This window comes from Scardinius erythrophthalmus, assembly GCF_964197995.2.
Source record: "Scardinius erythrophthalmus genome assembly, chromosome: 1".
NCBI lineage: Eukaryota > Metazoa > Chordata > Actinopteri > Cypriniformes > Leuciscidae > Scardinius > Scardinius erythrophthalmus.
The window spans coordinates 20,808,880-20,833,527 of NC_138221.1; the positions used below are offsets into that span (position 1 = coordinate 20,808,880).

At 41.1% G+C, this 24,648-nt stretch overlaps 1 protein-coding gene across 1 annotated transcript; it reads right to left on the reverse strand.

Annotated features, from left to right (window-relative positions):
- Positions 1-4,893: 4,893 nt before the first annotated feature.
- LOC308701859 (uncharacterized protein) lies at positions 4,894-23,686 on the reverse strand. The gene is made up of 4 exons (XM_081384328.1): positions 23,464-23,686; positions 12,878-13,125; positions 11,439-12,552; positions 4,894-6,376 (listed from the first exon to the last, which is right to left on the reverse strand). The coding sequence occupies exons 2-4, from the start codon at positions 13,002-13,004 to the stop codon at positions 6,280-6,282; spliced, it is 1,338 nt and encodes a 445-aa protein (XP_081240454.1). The 5' UTR covers positions 13,005-13,125; positions 23,464-23,686; the 3' UTR covers positions 4,894-6,279.
- Positions 23,687-24,648: the final 962 nt, after the last annotated feature.

Below are 24,648 nucleotides of genomic sequence, written 5' to 3' on the forward strand. Positions count from 1 at the left end.
GAAAGATCAGTTGTAGATTCACCAGCACCGTAGAAATTGTCTTTAAAAGAGTTCAATTTTTCCAAATCTTGTTTAGGTAAAAACGTTTCCTGTAAACATAAAATTTCACAGTTTTGCATCAAGCTATCCACAACTACACGCCGAGCCCTGTCCCCTGCGCTGCTGCCGACACACAACCCCCGACAGTTGTAAGATGCAACACGCATGGGAGAATTTAAGAGGACAGTGCTGCCATAGTCCTAACTGGCACAACCGCTCCAAGTGTTGAACTGGTTACACTACTACCAGTCACTCCCGCCTTACGGGGCTCATAATATCGCCGCACAACAGAACCTTCAGGCCAGAGTTCGGGGTTGTACATCTCCGCGACTTCCCTGCATTCCACACACACTTTAAATGAACTGTATCTATTACTCACAGTGACAACCCGTTGACAGGTAACTTCACGGCCAAGCTTTTCTTTAAGATAGTTAGCCAGCGTCTCTGCGTCAAGGTCTGGAGAGAATTTGGTAGCAAAAACACTTACCATCTTCGTCCGAACCACTTTTATATTTCCTTGCGCACCCGTGCCAACAATAGGCTTAGGTATCCTCCGCTCCAGTTTGTCTGCACGCTCTTTTCCCAGAGCCAACTGGCCCTGTGTGTGCTTCCTCATTCTTCGGCCCTGTTTCACAACATAGCTCCATTTTGGTGAATCTGGCACTGCCGCAGTCCCTCCAGGGCATACAACTGCGCCCACAGCGAGACCCCCAGCACCGACACCCTCACCCAAGCCGATCCTCGCGCTGCGCGCAGAAGCATGACCAACACCTATGAGTTCACTGTTAACAGGTGATCCGGAGACGCCCGCAGCCGCCACCAACCCCACACCGCCATCCTCGGTAGAGGCTCCGAGCAATCCACCAACACTCGGTAATTCCAGACAGTTCATTGTGCCATGACTGGACTCCAAATGTCGCTCTAGTGCGTTGACTCTGTGATCAATGGTCGTAGTGGCAGCATACAGATTGTCACCAACATCGGCCTGAAGTTTCACTGCATGTCTAAGCGCACAAACCTCACTGTGCAGGCGTTCCATCTTACTGAGCAGGTTTGAGACATCCATGTTGTTAAACGTCACAGGCGGCAGCTCATCCAGGTAGTGGGAAACAAATCTCGGAATGTTTTCTCCACACTCGTTTAACACTTTTAGGCAACTTTTAATATTGTTTACATCCTTCTGGTTGCCTTTAAATGCAACGCACCGTTGTTTAGTATTAGGACAAAGTTCGAACAGCATCTTTTTAGATGCTTCAATCCACTCGGAGTCGAAGGTATTCGAGGCTACTAGGACAAGTTCATCCTGACTCATCGTTTTTATTTTAACCGCAAGGAAGTTCAAAAATTCATCCTCTACGATAACCTTGCCTTCCAAGGTCTCCCAAATCTTGGGTTTTAGTCGAGGCCGGCTAAAACTTGAATCAGCCACAACATGACGCACACTTTCAGCCATTCATAAAATGATTACCCATATCAGTATATATATGCGGAAAAGATGATAAAGACACAAAAGCTGTGTTTATGTTTCATTCAATAACTTCATTGTTACATTTTGTAGCCTACATGTTATCAGCTTTCTCTACCTACATGAACAGGATTATAATCGGTTTCCCTCAATACCTCACACTCAAGGATTCCCCTTCCGTCGGGGCAAAACGCTATGGACTAATACAGTGATATGAAAGACCAAACTCGCACCTTTATGGGGATGTAGGCTGTAGGCTACTATGGACTAAGAATATGAACGTAACGCGCAAAGTTTCATGCAGAGCGTTTCGTGATATACTGGCATAAAATCAACACTTGATCATTAACACTTTCTTTTCTCTTCTCTCTCTCTCTCTCCACACACACACAGTTAGTTTAACTGTAAATCGCTTTGGATAAAAGCGTCTGCTAAATAAATGACTAAATGTAGCCTAAATGTAAAATTGGCTTGACATTTGGACATTCGCACATTTAGGGACCGTCTCAAAAGTTGCATTCAACATTGGCATACACGTTTCTAACTTCAATAGCAAACTTTAATTTATTTGAATAAATATCAAAAATCCAAAGGGTGCGCATTATGGCTGGCACCACATGAACACTTTACAGTTGGTTTTATGACTGTAAGTCGTTCTATTCAAATGATATTGAAGTTTGAAACGTGTATACCAAAGACGTATACACTTTAGAGACGGTCCCTAAATGTGCGAATGTCCAACGTCAAGCCAACTTTATGCCAGTCTATCACTGGGAAACGCTCAGCATTAAACTTTGTGCGTTATTCTGAGTCCATCTGCTTGCCTGCGAGTTTGGTCTTTTATATCACAATTAGTCCATTAAGCTACGTTAAGCGTTTTATATGTCCAGCTGGGGAATCCTGACGTTTTGAGGGAAACCCTAATAGCTTGCATGCAGCACATCGCCACAATATAAAGTTAAGGCAACTAAACAACCAAGAGAAATATACGTCAACCTCAAAAATGTAACATTGGATCTGCGTATCCGCATCGGGGAATAACATTATAATCTTGTTCACGGTAGAGAAAGATGATTGTAGGCTACACAGGGAAAGTAACCGTGAAGACACTGAATTTAACATACAACCGCCGTCATAATAATCACAAATACACTTACATTGCTGTTAAATGAGTTTAATGAATGAATGGCTTACTCTAACAGTTGCTGGTCTTTGTCAACAACACGCGCTTTTGCACCACCTGCTGGTGGGATTGACTAACAGCAGATGGAGAGTATGCTCGATAATCTATTGCTTTTCCTGCAGTTCCGTTGAATTTACTGTCGAATTTGAACCACTGAATTTGTGGAAGCGAATTTGTGGAAGCGAAATAAAATGGACCGAAAATTGCCTGTTGAATATTATAGGTTGTATTTTTAAACAGTTTGAATATTTTGGAAGTGAAATATGAAAGGTGAATATGGATTATTGAATTTTTAATAATGAAAATGTGTTTGAAATGTTTTTAATTGAAATATTCACAGCTTAAATATTCAACCATGTTGAATTTCAGCCCATAAAAATGCAAGCCCTAAAAATACAATGCATTAAAATGCAAGCATGGTTAATGCACTGCCTATTATTTTTCAAGTAGTGCAATTCAACAGGCTTTTTGTTTCAAAAACATTTGAGATTATTTTACTTCCATATGGAAGACGCCCAGGAATAGGAAGATGACTTGCACCTGAAGGACCTGGGTTTCCATTTGGCCTGTACCATAAATTGTAGCCTGTTAAAATATAATTTGTGAACACAGTTTTTTGTGTGGGTGGATTTACACATAATGATATTGTATGTCCTTCATTAAATATCACCAACAATGTACAAGTATTGCAATCATTGCATAAACATAGCCTACCTCTCTATTTCCATTAGCAGCTGCATTGCCGGATCAGTTGCACCCTCAAGGCCCGTTATGCTGGTGTCTGACCCAATGACACTATACACCACCGATGCAATGTGGCTCAGTGGCTTAGGTGCTGATCCTCCTCAACACATACATGGAAAGTTTCACCAACTCAAAAGCATTGCCTACATAACACTTAAAAGCACACTTTAATGTAAGCATATTGTTTATGACATTTGTTTCAAAATTCATTACATTCATGACAAGCAGGAAGTTTTAAGAATTACATGAAACAATAATGATATTATATATTTAATATTATAGGCCTACCTGTTGCCATGCTTGCCCGTTTAAAAGCTGCAATCTCAACACTCGACTGCGATTGTAGCGCATACCACCTCCTCTCGCAGTCATCCGGGGTCCGCAACACAAGCGGGAATGCTGCATTGATCAGCAAACAAATCCTCTCCCATGTCTCACGCTTAGTTTTGCTTGATATCCCAGTGCCGAATTTCCTTTTTATTATGTTTTTTTCCCAGCACCAACTGGGCCAGCAGCAGTAACTGATCCTGTGTCCAGTTGGACTTTTTTTCCGTTTTGGTGAGTTCATAATCCACCGTCATTCAACTATTACATTACTTAAATAGGAGCAACATTTCCTTGCTTTAAGTAGTATATTTAGGCTAATAGGATGTCAATTAACCAAGCAAGTGTTAATGCAAGTGTCGTTTTTCATTAGGGTATTAGGCTACCTTGATTTAATTTAATTTAATTCACGACTTGATTCTCTCTCTCTCTGCCTTTTTAGAATAACACTTCACTGGGGCCTGCACAAACATGTCATTATATATGCATTTCGATGACATTACTATTATTATTTTGTGTAGGACACAGACATATTTAGATGTCATAATTCCTTGATTTGGTGCGTCTGTGTTATGTTCCGCATGATGGCCCTGTCATCTAACAACCAATCACCGTGATCATTGCGAGGAAGCTCATGCATGAGAATTGACGTCATCCATAGCAACGAAGACTCACTCCATAGTTTAGGAGTTGTCATTTTTCCTTACTAAGAGTAGGTCTGAAAGGCGCTGTGAATAACTTTTAAGAGAAAACTCGAAAATCTTTTAGTGTGATTTAGGAGTACTCTGAAAGGCGTTGTGAATAACTTTTAAGAGAAAACTCGAAAATCTTTTAGTGTGATTTAGGAGTACTCTGAAAGGCGTTGTGAATAACTTTTAAGAGAAAACTCGAAAATCTTTTAGTGTGATTTAGGAGTACTCCTAGTGGTAAGATAAAATTCTTTGTGAATACGGCCCCAGGTCTGTAATAGTTAAGATAAACACATGCTACAAAATCGATTCATTATCTACAAAATGTGACCAGATTGCTCAAAAAGCAATCATATCAGGATACTTCATGACTTTCAGAGCTAAAATTATTCATGATTCAAGCAGAATCAGCAAGAAAATAAGAAAATGGACAATAACAATGAGATGTTGATAAAATGAGTAAAGAGTTTAATCAATAATTACATGAATCAAACATTACAAACATTAAAGGGATACTTCACCTCTGGAAAGATGAATGTGTATTTAAAATAGGTCATTTATGTAGAAGAAATGTGAAATTATTTTTGAATTTGAAGCTTTCTAGACTGTGAAAAGCCAGAAAATGTATTTTTGGGTTATGTGGATGAAAGACAACAACTCCCAGAATGCACTTGCTTCGCTGCTCAACGAGGACACTCCCAAGCCACGCCTACCGGTAAGACAGCGCAGTTGAAAACAACAAGGCTAGGCTACTACTAGTGAGTGTCTGTGACGAGTTTGCCCGGGATTTCGAGATCGCCCAAAATGTCCGGGAGGATTCGGCTTTTGCAGTCTACAGTCGCCATTCATTATGTTTACTGTGGTGAGCAGGACAAGGCTGAGGGGTGCAGGAGAACGGCGCGAGGCCGGTGGAGTGATTACTGAAGACGCACCAGTCTCGTATCTCTCACGGAGGAGGGGGAATTTGCTTAGCAATTTTAAAACGCACATCAACCCCTACTACTCAGCTTTCTCCTGCTAGCTTAGCTTCCAAAGAAAGATGTCTGACACTGTGTGTACATTCTGTGAGTGAGATCCCACCCTCTATGGGCGGGTTGAAAACATGCGGGACAGCCCCTACTACTGGCTGTAGTCTTTAGTCTCTGGCCAAAAAATCCTCAGATGACGCAAAATGGCGATTTTTGCGTCATCGGAGGATTTTTTCCAGACAAAAAATACATAAATCTCTCATCTCAGGGGGATATGAGGGTGGAAAGCACAGTAATTCGAAAATACTACAGGTTTTCTACTAATACAAAGCTTAATGCTAAATCCTGAAGTATCCCTTTAAGTAAAAGTGAAAAGGAATGAGACAGATCTCTCTCTTTACTGACTTATAAGAGCCAAAGCATCTCAAAAGAAGAAAAGTGTCCAGTTTCAAAGATACATGAAAGTATATCTTGTGTTTGCATGGAAGAGTTGAAGTGGAAGAGAAACTACATGTTTAAATGAAAAACAATGAAGTACGAGTTCAAAATGAATATCAGATTCACGTCTCTCTTAAAAGTGTTATGGCCTTCTTTTCCAGTGTGAATTTTCTGGTGGTCTTTCAGTTCATCTTCTGTAGTAAAGGACTTCAGCACTGAAACACACACCGCCGTGTCTTTTCTGCTGTAATATTACAAATGAATCTTCTCCTTTGTGTGAATCTTCAGATGTTTCTTCAGGACTGAAGCTCAATGAAACGGTTTACTGCACTGATCACAGTTAAATGGTCTTTCTTCAGAGTGAGAAGAAGTGATTTCAGAGCGAAAGCCTGAGCCGCTTCTTCCCAGTGTGAACTCTCATGTGAATCTTCAGACTTGATTTACATGTGAAGCGTTTTTTACACTGAGGGCAGGAGACAGATTTTTTGGCTTCTGTTTTTTCCTTTCTTGTTCACATCCATCAGGTCTAAAAGAAACATTAAATCAAGTGAGATTCAATTGACTATTTTAAGCAAACAACTTGCTAATCATGTTTTACTCATGTAGTTAAAGTAGTGATGGGCGATCTCGAAACACTTCTTCATGAAGCTCAGACACCTTTATGAATCTTTTGTTTCAAATCAGTGGTTCAGAGCGTGTATCAACCTGCGAAAGTCACGTGATTTCAGTAAATGAGGCTTTGTTGCCTCATAACCGTTTCAAAATGTTTTATACTACAGGGCTGTTGAATGCTTGAATCTGATTGGTTGAAGAACGTTCTAAGGTGTGCATTATTTTCAGGGAAATGCACAGCTAAAGTAGTTCCAGGCAGGTCTTGACCGCATTACAGTTCCATATCACTTCGCGTAGTCAACTGTAATAACGGAAAATAGGATACAATTCATAACAAGAAAAAACATGCAGCCCCATGCGCTTGATCTGCAATTTTCAGTGTCTAGCTTCACAATCAATGGAAACATGCAGTTTAATTTTAATAAATAAAGTATATAGGCCTAGGCTATCTATAATCAGTAGAAAATTAAACTGAATAGGCCTATAGGCTAAATAAATGGATAGTCCTGCAGCACGGATTTTTATAGCAGATAATATATAACAGATAAATAATTATTGATAGGCCTACTTGTTAAAATGGCTTTGTGTTTCATTTATTTGGCTAGTCTACTGTCATCTGTCAATAATATAAAAAAGAATGAACAAATTAATTATAACGAATTGAATTAATAAATAAATAATAATATTGACGCACATGCTTTTCTGTCTCATTATTGCAACATCTCTCTCTAATAACTGCATTAATAACTGCATAAAGCCGGGGACACACTTTAAGGCCGGTTATGAATGTAATTTGATATTTATGACTGATCATGCCCAAACGCGCGTTCAGTCTGTGTTCAAAGTCGGTGTTTAAAGTCCCCATGAAATCAAAATTGACCCTATTTACTTTGTTAGCGCATATTACTAGTCTTGTGGTGAACAATTAATCCGTGCAAGAAAATATAAAAAAAAATAATAAAAATTTTACCATGGTAATCTTTAATCAAAATCTGAAAATGCCCCTCCCCTCTGCATTGGAGGACCTTCTCTGATGACGTAGGTTTGAGGAATTGGTTTGGGCAACGCTTAACCACTCCCCTCAAACCGTTAGTCTGCTATGAGCAGAGATGGAGAGGAGGAGCGCTAGAGTAAAACCCTGCCCTCTGTTCAATATTCCGTTTCACTGGGAAATACGTCATAACACTGGAGAAAAGTCGTTTGCAACTTCCGGTTCACGGGGACTTTAAAATCTGCTGCAGTCGATGAAAACAGTCAGAGAATGTGTCAGCTAGTCGTGTGTCCCCAGCATTAGTCTGCTATCAGTGGCTCAAACCTCCGTTACTAACTCTAAAATGACGTTTTGGAATTAGCAACGGAGGCATTGGATTAGATGCGTAAGAAATTAGTTCTACATACAAGAGCGTTTTAATGACAAAAACTTTACAAACGTCTTGAAATACATAATCTGAACAATGTTTCGAGGTGTGGTAACTGTAGTATAAGCGGAATAATTGACTTCAGGCCGTTGAATTATTAGAAAAATAATGCACACCGAGCTGTCGTCAATTATTCCTTACTTATATGTCAATGATCTCTGCGAACCCATCATGCGGCAAACCATTGAACAAGTGTCTATGGGTTTTGCCTGATCTCTGATCAGTTTTAAACATTTGTAGACATTTTAATGAGACTTTTGTATAATAATAAAATAATAGTAGTTAATAGTCTTTTATTCGCCTGTTTAGCTGAGCAATCCATGGAACAAACGAAACAAGCCCTTAAAATGTATTAAAACCCACATATTGTTGATTGCATTTGATTGATTACCTTCAATAGCATGTAAAAGGTGTTTTTATGCATGTTTGGCCTCAGTTTTTGTGGCATTTACACTGTTCTGACCAGAGTGTGACGTTTTGAACGTTATTTCTTTCTAACCAATTCCTGGGTTGAGCCTTTTAGGTCCATTTTTTGGGTTTTTTTTTTTTTTTTCAAAGTTTGGGTAGTTTTTGTGTACCTCAGATCCTGGGTCAGATGTAACAACCCAGTGTTTGGGTAGTTTTTGTGTTACCCAGATCCTGGTCAGCAGGGGTTAAATTGGGATTTCTTATGGGGGGGGGGCTCTCCCTAGGGGGGTCAGGGGGTATGCCCCCCGGGAATTTTTTTGGGAAAAAAAAACATTAAATGGCATTCTTCTGGAGAGTTTTGTGCAAAGAAATGGAGAAATTGAGTCTTACATGATATGTGAAAAACTGCAAGGTTAAGAGCATACTTTGCATTGTTGTAGTATCAACAGGTATTAGGACATTTAGCATTTACATTACTGTTCATCAGCAGTGGTGGAATGTAACGAAATACAAATACTTTGTTACTGTACTTAAGTACATTTTTCCCGTATCTGTACTTTACTTCAAGTGCATAGGCTACTTTTGACTTTTACTTCGTTACATTTTGCAGCAATTATTATATTTACTCCACTATATTTCTACAACGTTTCGTTACATTTTCGTTACATTTTCTGATCAGTTTTACCCCCTGCCAAAACAGGGATTGAAAAAAATTTCATATCTGCATTTCATACAGATTACACAGGCAGCAGTCTGCTTTCTTTCGTTTTGAATTGTTCTGTTTAAAAGACGACATTTCAAGCTTTCTATATATTTCTAAGGTCTGTGAGGCAAGTAGGCTACCTTATACTCTGAGTTTTGGTTCATTTAAGAGAGGAGCTCCGTTTCACGCACTGGCGCCTCCGTGTCGTGATTATCTATTGTCTGCTATATCCAATTCTTATTTATTAAATCCAGGCAATTGGTTGATGAAACATTGTTTAAAATTAAGATACAATTAATACAAAACTAAATGAATTTTAAAGAAAGGCTTTGTGTTTTCTGTTTGAGGTCTCAGTGAAAGTTTTAAAGCAGTCTTTAGTGCCGCTTTGACGTGCGCTCACGTCCGTAACATTGTTTTTTCCTCATAAATACGAACATGATAAATAAAAAATAATGAATATGTTCTGTTCTGTGGAGCGCCAACCCTTCTTGATCCGGTGGGTAGTATTACTTTTGGTTTGCGCAGTGTAATTCACTACAAAAAAACATTTTGTCACCTAAAAGTTAAAGATTTTTTGTGTCACGTCCACGTCATGTGTAGAATATAAAACACATGTGTAGACTGATATTTTTCTAATGTTTGGACTCCTTTATGAAGGGAGTATATGGATATAGCCTATAAACTGTTTCAATATATTGGTATTAAATGCATTTTCGGATCATTTATATTTCAAGTTTTTACTGCAAATGTCCATAACGCTGGAATTGACATCACTTGATTACACTTTGCCTTGATTACTTGATTGCCAACGATGCTTTCGGGAAACGCACCAGAGCCCATCTGAACGCACCCCTGGTTGGTTCTTGTCACGTGACCTACGGTGCGCTTGCGGCATTCTGAAAAGTTGAGAATTTTCTCCACTGCTGGGGACATCGTTAGTGCCAACTGGTCTCGCCTTGCACTAGACAGTGTTGATAGACTCATCTTTTTGCACAAGAATCTCTCAATAGTGGATGAGTAAATAACATTGCACTTTGTATCCTGAATGCAGTATTTTTTTATTATATTATTTTGCTCTGCTTTTTTTTATTAAAAGCACAAGCTTTATTAAAAGCACAAGCTAATTTGTGTATGTAAAAGGTAAAAGTGCACTTTTTCTTTCACATTGATCACTTCATATACCAGTTATCAAGGTTTGGAATTGGGATCCACTTGAATATTTTGAAGTGTGTTTGTTTGTATTTCATATAAGTGATAGTTGAAGATGTTGTATTACTTATTGTTGTTCAGTACAGACTAGAGTGTTAATTTATTCCATACATTGATGTTCTTTCTACTGTGGCATTCTGTTTATGCTCATTTTTGGGATGAAATAGCAGTCTCTTTCTGCACAAAACATGTACCGAAACCGAACCGAGACCGTGGCCCAAAAACCGAGGTACGGACCATACCGTGGGCTATCTGTACCGTTGCACCCCTACTAAGCACTGGTGTTTTGTGTTCATTTTTTATTTATCAAAAATGAATTAATTATGTTTGATTCATGTCATGCACTTCTCTAAAAACTGTAAAACAAACTCTAAAACAAATTTACAGTATTGGTTATGTCTCATTTGCGTAACGTCAGCCAATTGCATTTCAGTTCAGGATGTGTAGGGCTTGTAATTGGTTGGATCTACTGAACCAATATGCCCATCACTGAACAAGATTACTCTGTTTAGAGTCTGAACGAGAGAGAGATCTAAATCTGAAGAACTGGTACATTTTGTTCATGAATGAAATGAATGAAAGAGTACCCGGTAGGTCGGTCATTTAGCATGTGAGTCAATCTCATTCAGCAATCAGCAGAAAGCAGATGCAAAGCACAGTTATAGATACTGTGCACATTCGATTTTTTATATATTCGTATTTAACATAGAACATGACTCAGCGTTTAACACAATCCCAGATTTATGAATGTGTAAATGTCTGACCAAACAATTAAAATGTTAATTATGCAAGAAAACCTTTGTGCTTTGGTCATCTGATTCTGAACCACTAATTTTGACTTATTTTATTAATTTAATGAGTAAAATAGGCACACATTTAAGAAAAACATTTTTTTTTTGTTACAAGTAGGCTAAATATGTTCGTTGACTAAAGACATAACACAAGACACTATTTTTCGCCACCTGCTGGTATTTATGTAATATGAAGAAATTGTTACTGAACAAATCAATGAACAAATTATTTTGGTGAACGAACTGAAAATGAATGATTCTCTGGAAAGAATAAAAAATTTCCACCACTAGTACACACACTGCCATCACGGTTCGGCACGGTTAGCCAAGTGTGCTGAGAATTCAGGGCCGAGAACGGTTTGTAATTGCGTTGAAACACAACTGGTACCTTTTCCGAAGGTGGAAAAGCAGCTTTTGTTTCTCAGCACATAAAGATGAACTACTTACTGTGATCTCAGACTGCGGTGATGTAGTTTCTCCACTGCATGGATCTTCATGTGTCGCTTCAGATGAGTTTTAAAAGAGAAACTCTTTCCACACTGATCACACGTGTGTGGCTTCTCTCCAGTGTGGATCCTCTCATGGGTTTTCAGAGATGATGAATAACTGAATCTTTTGTCACAGTGTGAACACTTGTAAGGTTTTTCTCCAGTGTGGATCCTCTGGTGCAGTTTTAAACAGTTCATTGAAATAAAAGTCTTCTCACACTCAAAGCACATGTACTCTCTCACACCAGTGTGTATTTTCTGATGTGTTTGTAAAGTTTGCAGCACTGAAAAACTCTTTCCACATTCAGAACATGAATGTGGCTTCTCCTTTGTATGAACTGTCAGGTGTCTCTTCAGGTTTGATGCCCAGATAAATGTTTTGCCGCACTGATCACATGTGAACGGCTTCTCTCCGGTGTGGATCATCATGTGAAAATTAAGGTGTGATGATTGACTGAAACTATTCCCACACTGAAGGCATGTGAACGGCTTCTCTCCGGTGTGGATCATCATGTGTTTCTTAAGGGCTGATAATTGACTGAAACTATTCCCACATTGATTGCATACATGTGGCTTCTCTCCTGTATGAACTCTCATGTGAATCTTAAGAGATTTTTTGTCTGGGAATCTCTTTTCACACTGTTCACACATGAACGGCTTTTCTCCGGTGTGAATTCTCATGTGAACATCAAAGTATGATGATTGACTGAAACTATTCCCACAATGTTTGCATACATGTGGCTTCTCTCCAGTATGAACTCTCATGTGACGCTCAAGACCTTGTTTGGTTGTGAAACTCTTTTCACATTGATCACATGTGAACGGCTTCTCTCCAGTATGAACTCTCATGTGAATCTCAAGACTTTGTTTGGTTGTGATACTCTTTCCACACTGAGTGCAGGTGAAAGATTTCTTGACTTTTCTTTTCTTTAAAAATGTCTTTTTAGTCTTTGCGCGACTCAAAGGTTTTTCTCCAGGTTTGACATGATGTTTCTCCTCCACTTCACTCAGTTCTTCACTCTCCTCCTTCACTTTACTCAGTTCTTCACTCTCCTCCTTCACTTCCATCAGGTCTGAAATATAATAATTATTTGTTATACATGTTTGTAAAAATACGCACAAAATTCAGGTCAAAGTTCTGATTTAATTGTTACAAATTGTAAACCATATAACAAATGTAAAAAAAAACAGTTAAAATATTTAAATTTAGTTTGACCTGATGTTAACAATCAATATAAAACCTCCCTTTACTGACCATTTGTAAAAAAAAAAAAAAAAAAGAAAAAAAAAAAAACTTTTGCAGCTATAATTGAACTGTTTCTAAATGTGATGAAGTGCTTGAATGTTTCTAACATGAATGTTCTTCAGCTCACGATTTAATGAAGAATAAACACTAACCTCTTTGTTCTTCAGGATCTTCAGTGTGTTTCATTCTGCAGGGTTCTGGATCACTCATGTTCTCACTGTCCTCTTTAATAAATTCAGTCTTTACAGATTTCATCTCTTGAGCAGACTCTTGATGCATTGCTGCTCGTCTTCACTTGTAGCCAGCCGATGGGAATATTCCAGCATTTATTGGAGAATTGCAGATGGAGGAGCTTCACTGATGGTGTGACTGCTGTGGGAGGAGCTGATCTGCCAAAATCCTATATATATATATATATATATATATATATATATATATATATATATATATATATATATATATATAATAAGATAACAATATAACATGGTTCATATCATCAATAATAAATAATTAAATATTTATTAATCTCTACAGGCAAATAACTACAACACCATAATATGTGAATCTAATATAGTTTGACTTAATAATAACGTCCTGGTTGCGTATGCAACCCACCGTTCCCTGAAGGAGGGAACGGAGGATGTAGTCGACGTCGACTGAATGGGATCACGCCAGGGAGCCAATTGTCTTCGAGCGTGCGAGCACGAGCAAATGAAAAATTTGCTCCCACTTAGGAGGAGCTCACCGCCCAGGTGGGCACGTGCATCTTGGGATTTCTCACCAAGACGAAGTTAACCACTTTGAAGTGGGCCAACCTCTGCTTGGAAACAGCCTTCCCTTCTGCTGGTTTCCATAACAGATAGAGCTGGTCTAAGGTCTAGGCTTGCTAGTGAAAGCCAGGGCTGGGTCTGCCTCCTCCGGGGCAGCGCTTGCAGGCTCACCACCAGGTCCCGTAAAAGAGGTAGGAACCTTAGGCACATATTAAAACCGGGGTCTCAACTTGTGAGAGTTAGCCGGCCGAATTCCAGGCACAACTCATTGACTAAAAGTTAGCAAGTCCCTACCCTCTAGTGGAGACAATGCGAGCAGGGGAACAGTTAAAAAACAGAATTTTTAACTCACTGTCTGTGATGGCTCAGGGGCAGTCTCTGCAGTGCAGTAGCACAAGAGAAAAATCCCAAGAGGGTAAGGAGGGGAGACAAGGTGTTATATTTAACTCCTTGCTCACCTCAGGGACCTGACGACCAAACCATACTCCATTTGGATTTGAATCCAGAGCCACATAATGTACGCAATGTAGAAGCCACAACATCTTGAGGTGGAGGGGACAGCCCACACTCCAACCACAAGCAGTTGGGAGCAAAAGGGAGTAAAAGGAGAGATCGAACACCTTCGGGATCTCCTTACGGAGAGAAGACTCAATTCAGCGAACAGGTTTGACTTCTATTAGAGGAGCAAGCATCTTTATACAGGGTGCTCATAGAAGTGATGGTCTCTACTGCATAACAATTCTTGTGGTAGACCAAAACCTCCGTGTCCCGTTCTTACTAGAATAAAGAAGTGTGAAGTCCGCACACTGACGTTAACTGCTTCCAAATGGATTTTATTAAGCAAGGCAACGTTTCGACCCTCAGGTCTTCATCAGGCACAATATCAGTGTGAAGTAAAAACAACCTGAAATAGACACAGGTGATCACCCTAATTGGGCACACACACAGAGAAACATGTAACAAGTACAGATCATGTGACAAATACAGATCATGTGACAAGTACAGATCATGTAAAAAAATAAATAAAAAAAAAATTAAAAAAAATAATAATAATAATAATAAATGATTAAGTCTATTCACTAAAGGGATAGTGTCAAAAAAAAAAAAAAGTACTTTGTCACCTTCAGGGTTGAATGAGGATTTTGATATTAAGCCTTTTTTATAGTGACTTATCTTATCTGTTGAGACAATTTTTTTTATTTTTTTTATTTTTTTTTGACACTATCCCTTTAGTGAATAGACTTAATCATTTACCTGTGTCTATTTTAGGTTGTTTTTACTTCACACTGATATTGTGCCTGATGAAGACCTGAGGGTCGAAACGTTGCCTTGCTTAATAAAATCCATTTGGAAGCAGTTAACGTCAGTGTGCGGACTTCACACTTCTTTATTTTTGTTTATATCACTCAGTTGTCCTGCACCTGAGCCCAATCTGGGTGTTTGGGATGTGCACACCAGCTTCGTGTTTCCGTTCTTACTAGAACCAGACCTGGAACTTTCCAAGGTATAGACGCAGATGCCATCGTGCCCCATCCCTGAGAATATGCTCAGAATAAGGTGTTAGGAAGGCTGACGAGAGGAGAAGGTTGGTTGGCCAATGAGGGGCAACTAACAAGACCTTCTCCATTGCACAAAAGAGTGTGAAGGAATTCACTGAGCTTCAGGAGCATTTCTGCTCAACACCTGAGCGTGATGAAGATCACTGAATTTGTTCTCTTCCTGATTTTAGCACCATAGTGCAAGGCGGCTCACTGGGGAATGCATTTCTACGGAGGACACGTAGGACGAATTTGGAGGGGCAATCAGACTTAGCTGTGCGGCCCCGAAGTGGTCCAAACAGCTGGTTAGCTGGGGAAGGAGTCTCCACTGTATCCACTATCCAGACCAAAAGGCTGTCGTGAGGCATGTGAGCGGCACGAGTGAGCAGGTGGAATAGGAGTGAACTTAGAAGCCGCCACGCGGGCGAGTTGCAACATGCAAGAGGAGCGCGGCTCGACGGTCGCAATGTCGGAACAGTACAAGCTCGCTGAGCAGAGGTGTCTCGAAGCGAGGGACTGAACGCAACTAGAGGCAATGAATGTCAATGCAGTCAGAGGCACCCAGAGTTCTGTTACTGCATGCCCTTTATACGTGGCCCCTCAGCCATGCTTTTGGCTATGGGCTGAGGGACTGGCAACAGGCCAGTGAAGCATGTTCCAGCATGCCAGTCCCTCTGATGTTTTAAAGTAACTATGTATAGCTTACTGTTTTATGCTTCATGCTTCATGTTTTCTTATGATTCTTTTTCTTTGTTGTTAAACGTGGTGTTTGTTTATTTGTACTTGATGTGAAGCACTTTGGACACCTGGTGGCTGCTGTAAAGTGCTATAGAAATAAAGTTTGATTTGATTTGATGTTGCTGTGCCATGGCCACCTCAAGGACTCGGCCATCAAGCTAGTGCTGAAGCGGTCTCATATGGAGGAAGCCGTGCGGCTGCATCTGCCATATGCCCCAGGAGCCTCTGACAGTTTCAGTGGACCCTTTCTCACTTCTATACAGCACTGAACTGGCACGTCTCGAGTGAGATATGTGCTAGACCGAGACCACCCCCAAACTAGAAAAGCGAAACTCTGCACTAGGGCGAGATAACTTTCCCAGTTGACCTGAAGACCCTCACTGGCTATTGAGCACTCGAAGGGTAGGACCATGTACTGATACTTTGTGCCTTCAAACATCCGAACAGAGTAGTCTGTTGAGTGGAAGGATAGAGATCTGAAAAAACACGTCTTTCAGTTCGAACGCTGCAGACCAAACTTGGGACCGGGCATTGAAAATGCAGGTCTGTATCAACAGGCAAATGGAGGCTTTCGAAAAAGGGACGTTCTAGTTGACACGGAACCAAGAAGGTCATAACCCACCACATAGTAAGGATATAATGAAGTACAGACTCTGAAGCCAGACTCCATACTGGCTGGAGGGAAGGTTAGCACGCATCCTTCGCCAGTAGGACTGCGGGGCACACACACAGGACAGGAGCTCTCCTCAACACCTAGGTATGATGAAACTCACTAAAACTCTCTTAAAAGAGCATTTTTGTCAAATACCTAGGTATAATGAATATCACTGAGCCTGGTGGAAGCCAAGCGAAATGAATCGCAAGCCGGGTCTGAAGGTACCGTGAAGCCAAGGTGGGCATCGGTTGGAAGCGTCTTAGACTTTGACAATTCCGAACCAGGGGCCAGGAACCACAGACATACCTGTGGTAGGGCAGCGAAGTGGAGGACAGGGATCCGGCTCGAGAGGCCCAAAGGCGGCCCGAAGCGAGATCTGAGTTTGCAGTGCAACACTTACCTGACTCTAGTGGGTGGTAGGGGAAGCATGAGAAGGCGGATAACCGGGTCCTCAACGCATCCTGCTGCCAGCTGGCGAAAAGAGGGGGCTGAGGAGTGTAAGGCTATACAGGGTCACACACACCATCAGACTAGCCCTCTTAGGACCCTGGGATAGAATTCTCTTTCTTTGAGCCAGCGGCGGAACAAACACACAAAAACAAAAAAGCTTCACCCGGCCCTCCACCCAATGAAGGAGGTGGATCGGTGACCATCCCCCAGAGCGATCCTCCATCCTTGAGAGGTCCGTTCAGGTCAGCATTTCCACTGTCGCTTGCCACCTGGCTTGGCAGCGCCTGAAGCGGACGGGGCGCCCCTCCTGCGGCCGGCTCCACGCTGAAACCTGGGTGGAGGCTGCTGCGGTGGTCCAGCGGGAGCTGGGGAGGCTGCAGGCAGACGCCCTCAGCAACGAGCAGGCGGAGGATCTACCGCCGACGACCAGGTGGAAGCAGCAGTGGGCCATTGGACGGCAGAGAACTGCTGGGTGAAGCTCTCTACCTCATCACCAAATAGTCCAACCTAGGAAATGGGAGAGTCCAGGAACCGAACCTTGTCCGCCTCTCTCATGTCCGCCGGGTTGAGCCAGAGAAGGCGCTCCGGGACCACCAGGGTGGACATCGCCAGACCGATCACGCTAGCTGCAACCTTTGTACCCCGGAGGGCAAGATCGGTGGCAGTGCGGAGATCACCCATGAGCTCACGGTCTGGACTACCCTCGTGCATGTTCATTATCGCCTGGGCCTGATGGACCTGCAGAAGCGTCATGGCATGCAGAGAAGAAGCAGCTTGCCCCCAGGCTCTGTAAGCCTTGCCCGTCAGAGCGGACGAAAACTTACAGGCCCTAGAGGGGAGACGAGGATTCCCACTCCAAGAGGCAGCGGTCACCGGACACAGCTGCATCGCGACTGACTGCTTCACCGAAGGGGGCAAGTCATAACCCTTAGCCACTCCTCCATCAAGGGTAGTAAGGGTGGAGAAGCTACTCAGGCATTTCTGGCAGAGAAAGGTGCCATCCATGCCTTCGTCAACTCCTCATGCACTTCAGGAAAGAATGGTACCGGAGCGGCGGGCTGAGAACCAGACCGGCCCGCTCCGAGAAACCAATCATCCAAACGAGATGGCTCGGGACACGGTGGTTCATTCCACTCGAGCCCTACCGCCTAGCCAGCCCTTTTCACCATAGCTGACATCCCTGGATCCGGCTCGGGCAACGCTGGTCTCCTAGAGGGAGGCAGCGCAGCCAGTTTGTCATCTCCAGAGGCCAGCTACACTTCCGATGCTGCGACAGACATCCTGTCCTCTGGAGGGGCACCGAAAGCACGCTCATGCACAGGGCTTTGCCGGGTGGATTACCCCTCACCGTAATCCTCAAGTCACCCAATCCAGACAGCCAGGTTTCTTCTGGGAAGGTAAACCAGAAGCAACACTAGAGCGGGGCCTGGGGATGGGGACTGCACCTTCGCGAACGAAGGCGAGTCTCGACCTCAACATCGAGATGGTCATTTTCCCGCAATGGGAACATGAGTCATCCACCAAAGCTGCCTCAGTGTGCTGCAAGCCCAGACACGTGATACAGCTTTCGTGACCGTCAGAGGGGGACAGAGCCTTACTGCACCCAGAAACACACGGATGGAATGGCATCTTGAAAAAGACGCACTCACACCCGTGTTTGGTCTTTTAGAAATGGGTCCCGTCACCAGCACACAGGGAATGACCGCAGCAAAACTATCTCAGCGAACTGAGACAGTGAAGCACTCACTTTCTCGCCCTCAACCGACTGTCAACTAGGGATGGGATGGTATGAAAATTTAATATCACGATTATAGTGACCAAATTTATCGCGATTATCAATATTATCACGGTTTTGTTAAACGAGATGAAAGTGTTCAAAAAGAGTTGATGCTCACACTGAAGACATTTCAACAAGTTTTATATTTGAAAATCAACAAATAAAACAAGCAGCTCTATGCACTTTTTAAAGCAAATTTCCTTCCTTATAATGACGGTCGTCAATAGCAACGCATTATAACACCGCGCACATCCATTGTAATGGCCGCCTAGTGTTAAGTAGTGTTCATGACATGAATGTGGATGTGCCTTTAAGATAACTTCTTCTATGGCGTACGTTATTGTATGCATTAGTGCTGCACGATTTGGGGAAAATGTCATATTGCGATAATTGAGGTCAATATTGCGATTACGATTGCGATATGCGATATAATAAACAAATGGTTTCATGAGTCAACTTGCTTGGTTCTCAAGGAAAATAAACGCACACACAGATTAGTGATAATCAGCCTAAAGAAAAAAGTTCTTTAGTCAAGAGCAGTGAGTGTTTTTCTCTGTTCCCTTTGTTCTTTGATTAACTTTAGCGACAGATTTTTTTTTTTTGTGCATTTTAACAAGAACAAAACATAATTTACATACAAGAGTACATATAACCATACATGTCAGGGGTAAAGAAAAATAATAATAATAAAAAAAATTTTAGAAATGGGTCCCGTCACCAGCACACAGGGAATGACCGCAGCAAAACTATCTCAGCGAACTGAGACAGTGAAGCACTCACTTTCTCGCCCTCAACCGACTGTCAACTAGGGATGGGATGGTATGAAAATTTAATATCACGATTATAGTGACCAAATTTATCGCGATTATCAATATTATCACGGTTTTGTTAAACGAGATGAAAGTGTTCAAAAAGAGTTGATGCTCACACTGAAGACATTTCAACAAGTTTTATATTTGAAAATCAACAAATAAAACAAGCAGCTCTATGCACTTTTTAAAGCAAATTTCCTTCCTTATAATGACGGTCGTCAATAGCAACGCATTATAACACCGCGCACATCCATTGTAATGGCCGCCTAGTGTTAAGTAGTGTTCATGACATGAATGTGGATGTGCCTTTAAGATAACTTCTTCTATGGCGTACGTTATTGTATGCATTAGTGCTGCACGATTTGGGGAAAATGTCATATTGCGATAATTGAGGTCAATATTGCGATTACGATTGCGATATGCGATATAATAAACAAATGGTTTCATGAGTCAACTTGCTTGGTTCTCAAGGAAAATAAACGCACACACAGATTAGTGATAATCAGCCTAAAGAAAAAAGTTCTTTAGTCAAGAGCAGTGAGTGTTTTTCTCTGTTCCCTTTGTTCTTTGATTAACTTTAGCGACAGATTTTTTTTTTTTGTGCATTTTAACAAGAACAAAACATAATTTACATACAAGAGTACATATAACCATACATGTCAGGGGTAAAGAAAAATAATAATAATAAAAAAAATAGAAAAAGAAAAAAAGAAAAGAAGAAGCGACAGATGTAATTAGTGGCTACTGTGTACTGTCCCTTTAAGACCAGCCGCTGTCAGAGACGCGGATCTCACACGCGCCTCATTCTTTCACGAGTCATCACAACTCTTCGTGTTCATCATAAGACTACTCTTATGTTATGAAGACACTCGACAAAAAGACATTTTGGCATAATTGTGTGTTATTGTTCGTTCAAGCTCGAAAGAGAACTGTATTCTGTCATGCTGTTTTGTGCGCACGCACGATATTAGCGCGAGTCTTTCTGTCTGTCACAGTCAGTGCGTTCATTTTGGCATACATGTGTGTTCGTTCTACCGCGAAAGAGAACTTGATACTGGCGCGCGTCTATCTGTGTGTGTGTGTGTGTGTCAGGAGGACATTCACAGGCAGCTCGTTATTTTATGTCTTATCGCGCATGAATGGTTTAAACGCATTTGCATTAATAAGTGCGTTAACAGCGTTAATTTGTTTATTTAATATAAAATCGCAGCATTTTGCATCATATAACCGCGTAGGCTTGACATTGCGATTGCGATACGATTAATCGTGCAGCACTAGTATGCATGCTGTTTTTATGTGAGCGCGCACGCACAGTGAGAGTGAGATTTATCACGCAAAGAGGAAGATGACTGCTCTACTGCTGACAGTTTTTTTATTATAATGCGTTTACTTCCACTTTGATTTGTAGCATGTTTAGAGTGTTTTCTTTTCCCTTTTAACATTCGCTCTTCGACATGTATGTGAAGAGTGTGCTTAACTGAGAGAAAACACCATCACCGACTGTTGTATAGCGCAGGGGTTCCCAAACTTTTTAGCGCGTCCGTTGTGATACATGTTGTAACGTCTGTCAGAGAGTTTGAAGTCTGCCCAGATGAAGAATTCAAGACAGTGCAAATGAACTGGTAGTTCCACGAGATTTTATTGGTCACACAAGACAAATCTTGTGTAATAAAAAAATAACATTGCGCACTGCGCCTGCGTTAGACTGTTGCTAGCTGAACAGCATCTAAAATTGCGATAATCAAACACGGTTTTAATGATAATTAAATTTAAACGATATTACTAACCGTCAGTACATTTTATCGTGGTTTATAGTGAAACCGGTAATTGTCCCATCCCTACCGTCAACACAAACATACAAATACTTGGTTGCTGTTAAAACAGCAGTTGAGAGCTCAAAGCTCGTGACCACCACTGCATCGCACTGTAGAAACCACCAGCACTGGGAGAGTCTTTCCAGAAGAACACCAACACACTCACTCGTAGAATAAACTCAGAACACTCTTCAGACACCATCGAACGGCTCCGAAGCAAAAAGCAACTAGTGCGTGCATCCACTTCCGTACTTATACCCGCTCCGCGGGGCGGAGGGAGAGTTTGATGCAAATCACGCACGCAAAATTTTAATTTTCTCGTGCTCGCACGCTCAAAGACAATTGGCTCCCTGGCATGATCCCATTCAGTCGACGTCGACTACGTCTGATGTTCTCGACTGAAAGGGAACTATTAATTGCAATAAAGCAATTCCATCATTAACATGTTACAGATTTATGTCTACAGAAACTACAAGGGCAATATAAAGTGTTAGGATAGACATCAATTTTAATAAGTAAATGTAATCTGCCTAAAATAAATGTCAGTACTATGCTAGCAGTACGGTACTATGCATTTATCATTTCCCCGAGGATGCATAGTGCGGTAAATGAAAAATATACAAAGGCATAAATGTAAACATAAAAATGGCAACAGCAACACTTGAGATCAATCCCAGGGTCTGTTTCTTCATTAGGGCGATTGGGCAACGCACCACCAAAGTGTGAAAGGGACTTTTTCAATCACATTCACATTCAACCACAGAGTTACGCCAGCAGTCACTGTTGTTCTGCCTCTGGATGTAGTCCAATCAGCACCAAGTCGTGTTCTGTAGAGTACCGCTTCTTTTTGGGCGATTTCACTCTGGCCGAGAATCGCCCAGTGTTACCATAGACTTCCAAACAAATATTTTTTTTTTTAACTGCAGGGACTGCAATGCATTCTCTACGTCCTTTCATCATCATACCTAAACTTCACTTGTGCAGTGATTTGTGGAAAAAAATATGCCTCTATTAATAATCTTTAAGCTGAAGTGACATCCAAAAATGTCCTCAGTGCATAAGTTACATTCCACTGACATATTCTCCATCTGTAAATGTTAGAAAGTCAAGCAAATATTTCCATTTTTCTGTCATGAGTGGACAAGCCTTCTGCAGGCTAAACTTCCGTGAACAAGCGCCGCCTCGTGCATGCGTGCCGGACAGACGCAATAGAGTAGGAGCACAATAATTCTGACTAAAACATACATTAACACTAAATTATATTTTGCTAAAACATTTGTTGTTGTTGGTGAACATAAATGTGAAAGTGTATTTTTATTAAATCAGTTTTTATTTATTTATTTTCATTTTAAGTTTAGTAAATTTAACTACTTCTTTAAAAAAAAACATTATTTTGTTTTCAGATTGTAATGTTGCAATGTTAGAATGTAATGTGATTTCACCAAACAACACACAAACGAAACACAAAATCGCTCAGGTCTGAATGAACTTAACATATTCTCCTCATGCTCGCTGCTGCTGCACTGAATGTTTATTTCAGTAGAAAGACACCAGGAAAGACGCACAATCAGGGCTGGACTGGGACAAAAAATCGGCACTGGCATTTTGGTCCAGGCTGGCCCACTACATATGATCATAAACAGCACCCAGCTTGCACTATATAGCAATCAGTGATGAATCCAAAAAACAAGACATAAGCTGCATTGGCATAGCAATACCAGTATTTCTCACAGAACTTTTAGTAAAACTGTGGTGGGTGGACCTTCTTGTTTCTTTCTAAACAAAGACATATTCGAATATTAAATAAAATAAGGAATGGAATTCGAATAGCCTAGTATTATAGAGGAAGATTGACAGCCTTACATTACACTACTACATAATAATAGTTACAATGACAGTAATAGCCATATAAATACACCTTTAAAATAATGGAAACTTTCATAATTAGTTTTGTACTAATTTCTATAGGCCTACTTGAAAGAGATAAGCACATGAGCTTTTATTCTGGCGGAAACTGCATCAAGCTTTTATTTTGGCGGAAAACATGGTTTATAAACGCGTGTCATAAAATTTCTAGTAAATTGCGGTAATCGTCAACTATGCAGATGTGGAAATAACGCGTAACAGGGTAAGGGGTTCATATATACACTCTAGCCTAAGTGTTTTGAAAGTAGTTCTGCTTACCGCGGACTCTACACTCACTCTGATCCTCCTCACTATCATCATCTTCATCATCACTGGAGCTGATAAAGGTCCTGCTGCTGCAGAAAATTTTGACACATTTTTTACAGCGTCTGCTTAAAGGCCTGTATCTGTTTTTCACGCTATTTTCTCTGCTCATTCCTTGCGTTTCTTCTCCATCTCTCCATCAGACTATTTTTCAGACAGATACACACTGAAACTGCACGCTCGCTCAGAGCCCAAAGGGGGAGTGTTTAAAGATGTGATTGGGCCAGCCCAGTGTCAATCAAGAAAAGAACCAATGGGCCGCTGATCTACGTGTTTCATGGGCCGGTCTGTGAGAAAACGAAATAAAAAACTAACGCTGATCTTTTTTTTTTTTTTTTTTTACCAATGCATTACACCGGCCGGCACTAACCCAGCGCCGCCAATTAAGCAAAACAAAATAAAACGAATGGGCCGCCGATGTACGAGTTTTATGGGCCGTAAAGACAATAATAAAAAAAAATAATAAAGTAAAAGATGGAATCTCCCGGTAGTCCCGATAGCCAGTATGCGCACAAGTGTCGCTGTGTCCGATCAAAACAATACAGAAATGAGCCTGTCGCTTAATCAAACTGTATAAAGTGTGTGTGATGGTTGTGTAAATAATGAGAAATACCATGAACTGCTCCTCGGAAGACTCGACGCTGAAACTGAATGAGGGAAGAGATGGCAGGAACAATGAAGTCATCGGCCTCTTAACGCACGCGCGTACGGGACACCCTCGCAGCCAATCAGGGCCACGCAGATTCACATTACTAGTAGCCCTCGATTATTATAGCCTACTATTTTAGAACTGAAGTAACTCGTCCAGTTACTAAATGTGAAAGGAACTTCAAAGTAGGAAACAATTATGCTGACAGAGCACATCCTGCATATTTTAACTACTGTTTAACTGATCATGTAGAATAATACATCAACGAACATGATAATATTCAGCACATGGTTTTAAAGGTTGTTAAATATATATTAAATCAGCTCATGTGATCACATAACATGCATTATTTCATTGCACAGCAAACCTCAAAGCGAATTCCTTTCTGCATATAATTAATGAATGTCTCTGCTTTCTCCTTAAAGTCCGCGTGAATCGGAAGTTGCAAACAACTTTTCTCCAGTAGGCCTACTTTACAATATCCAGATGAC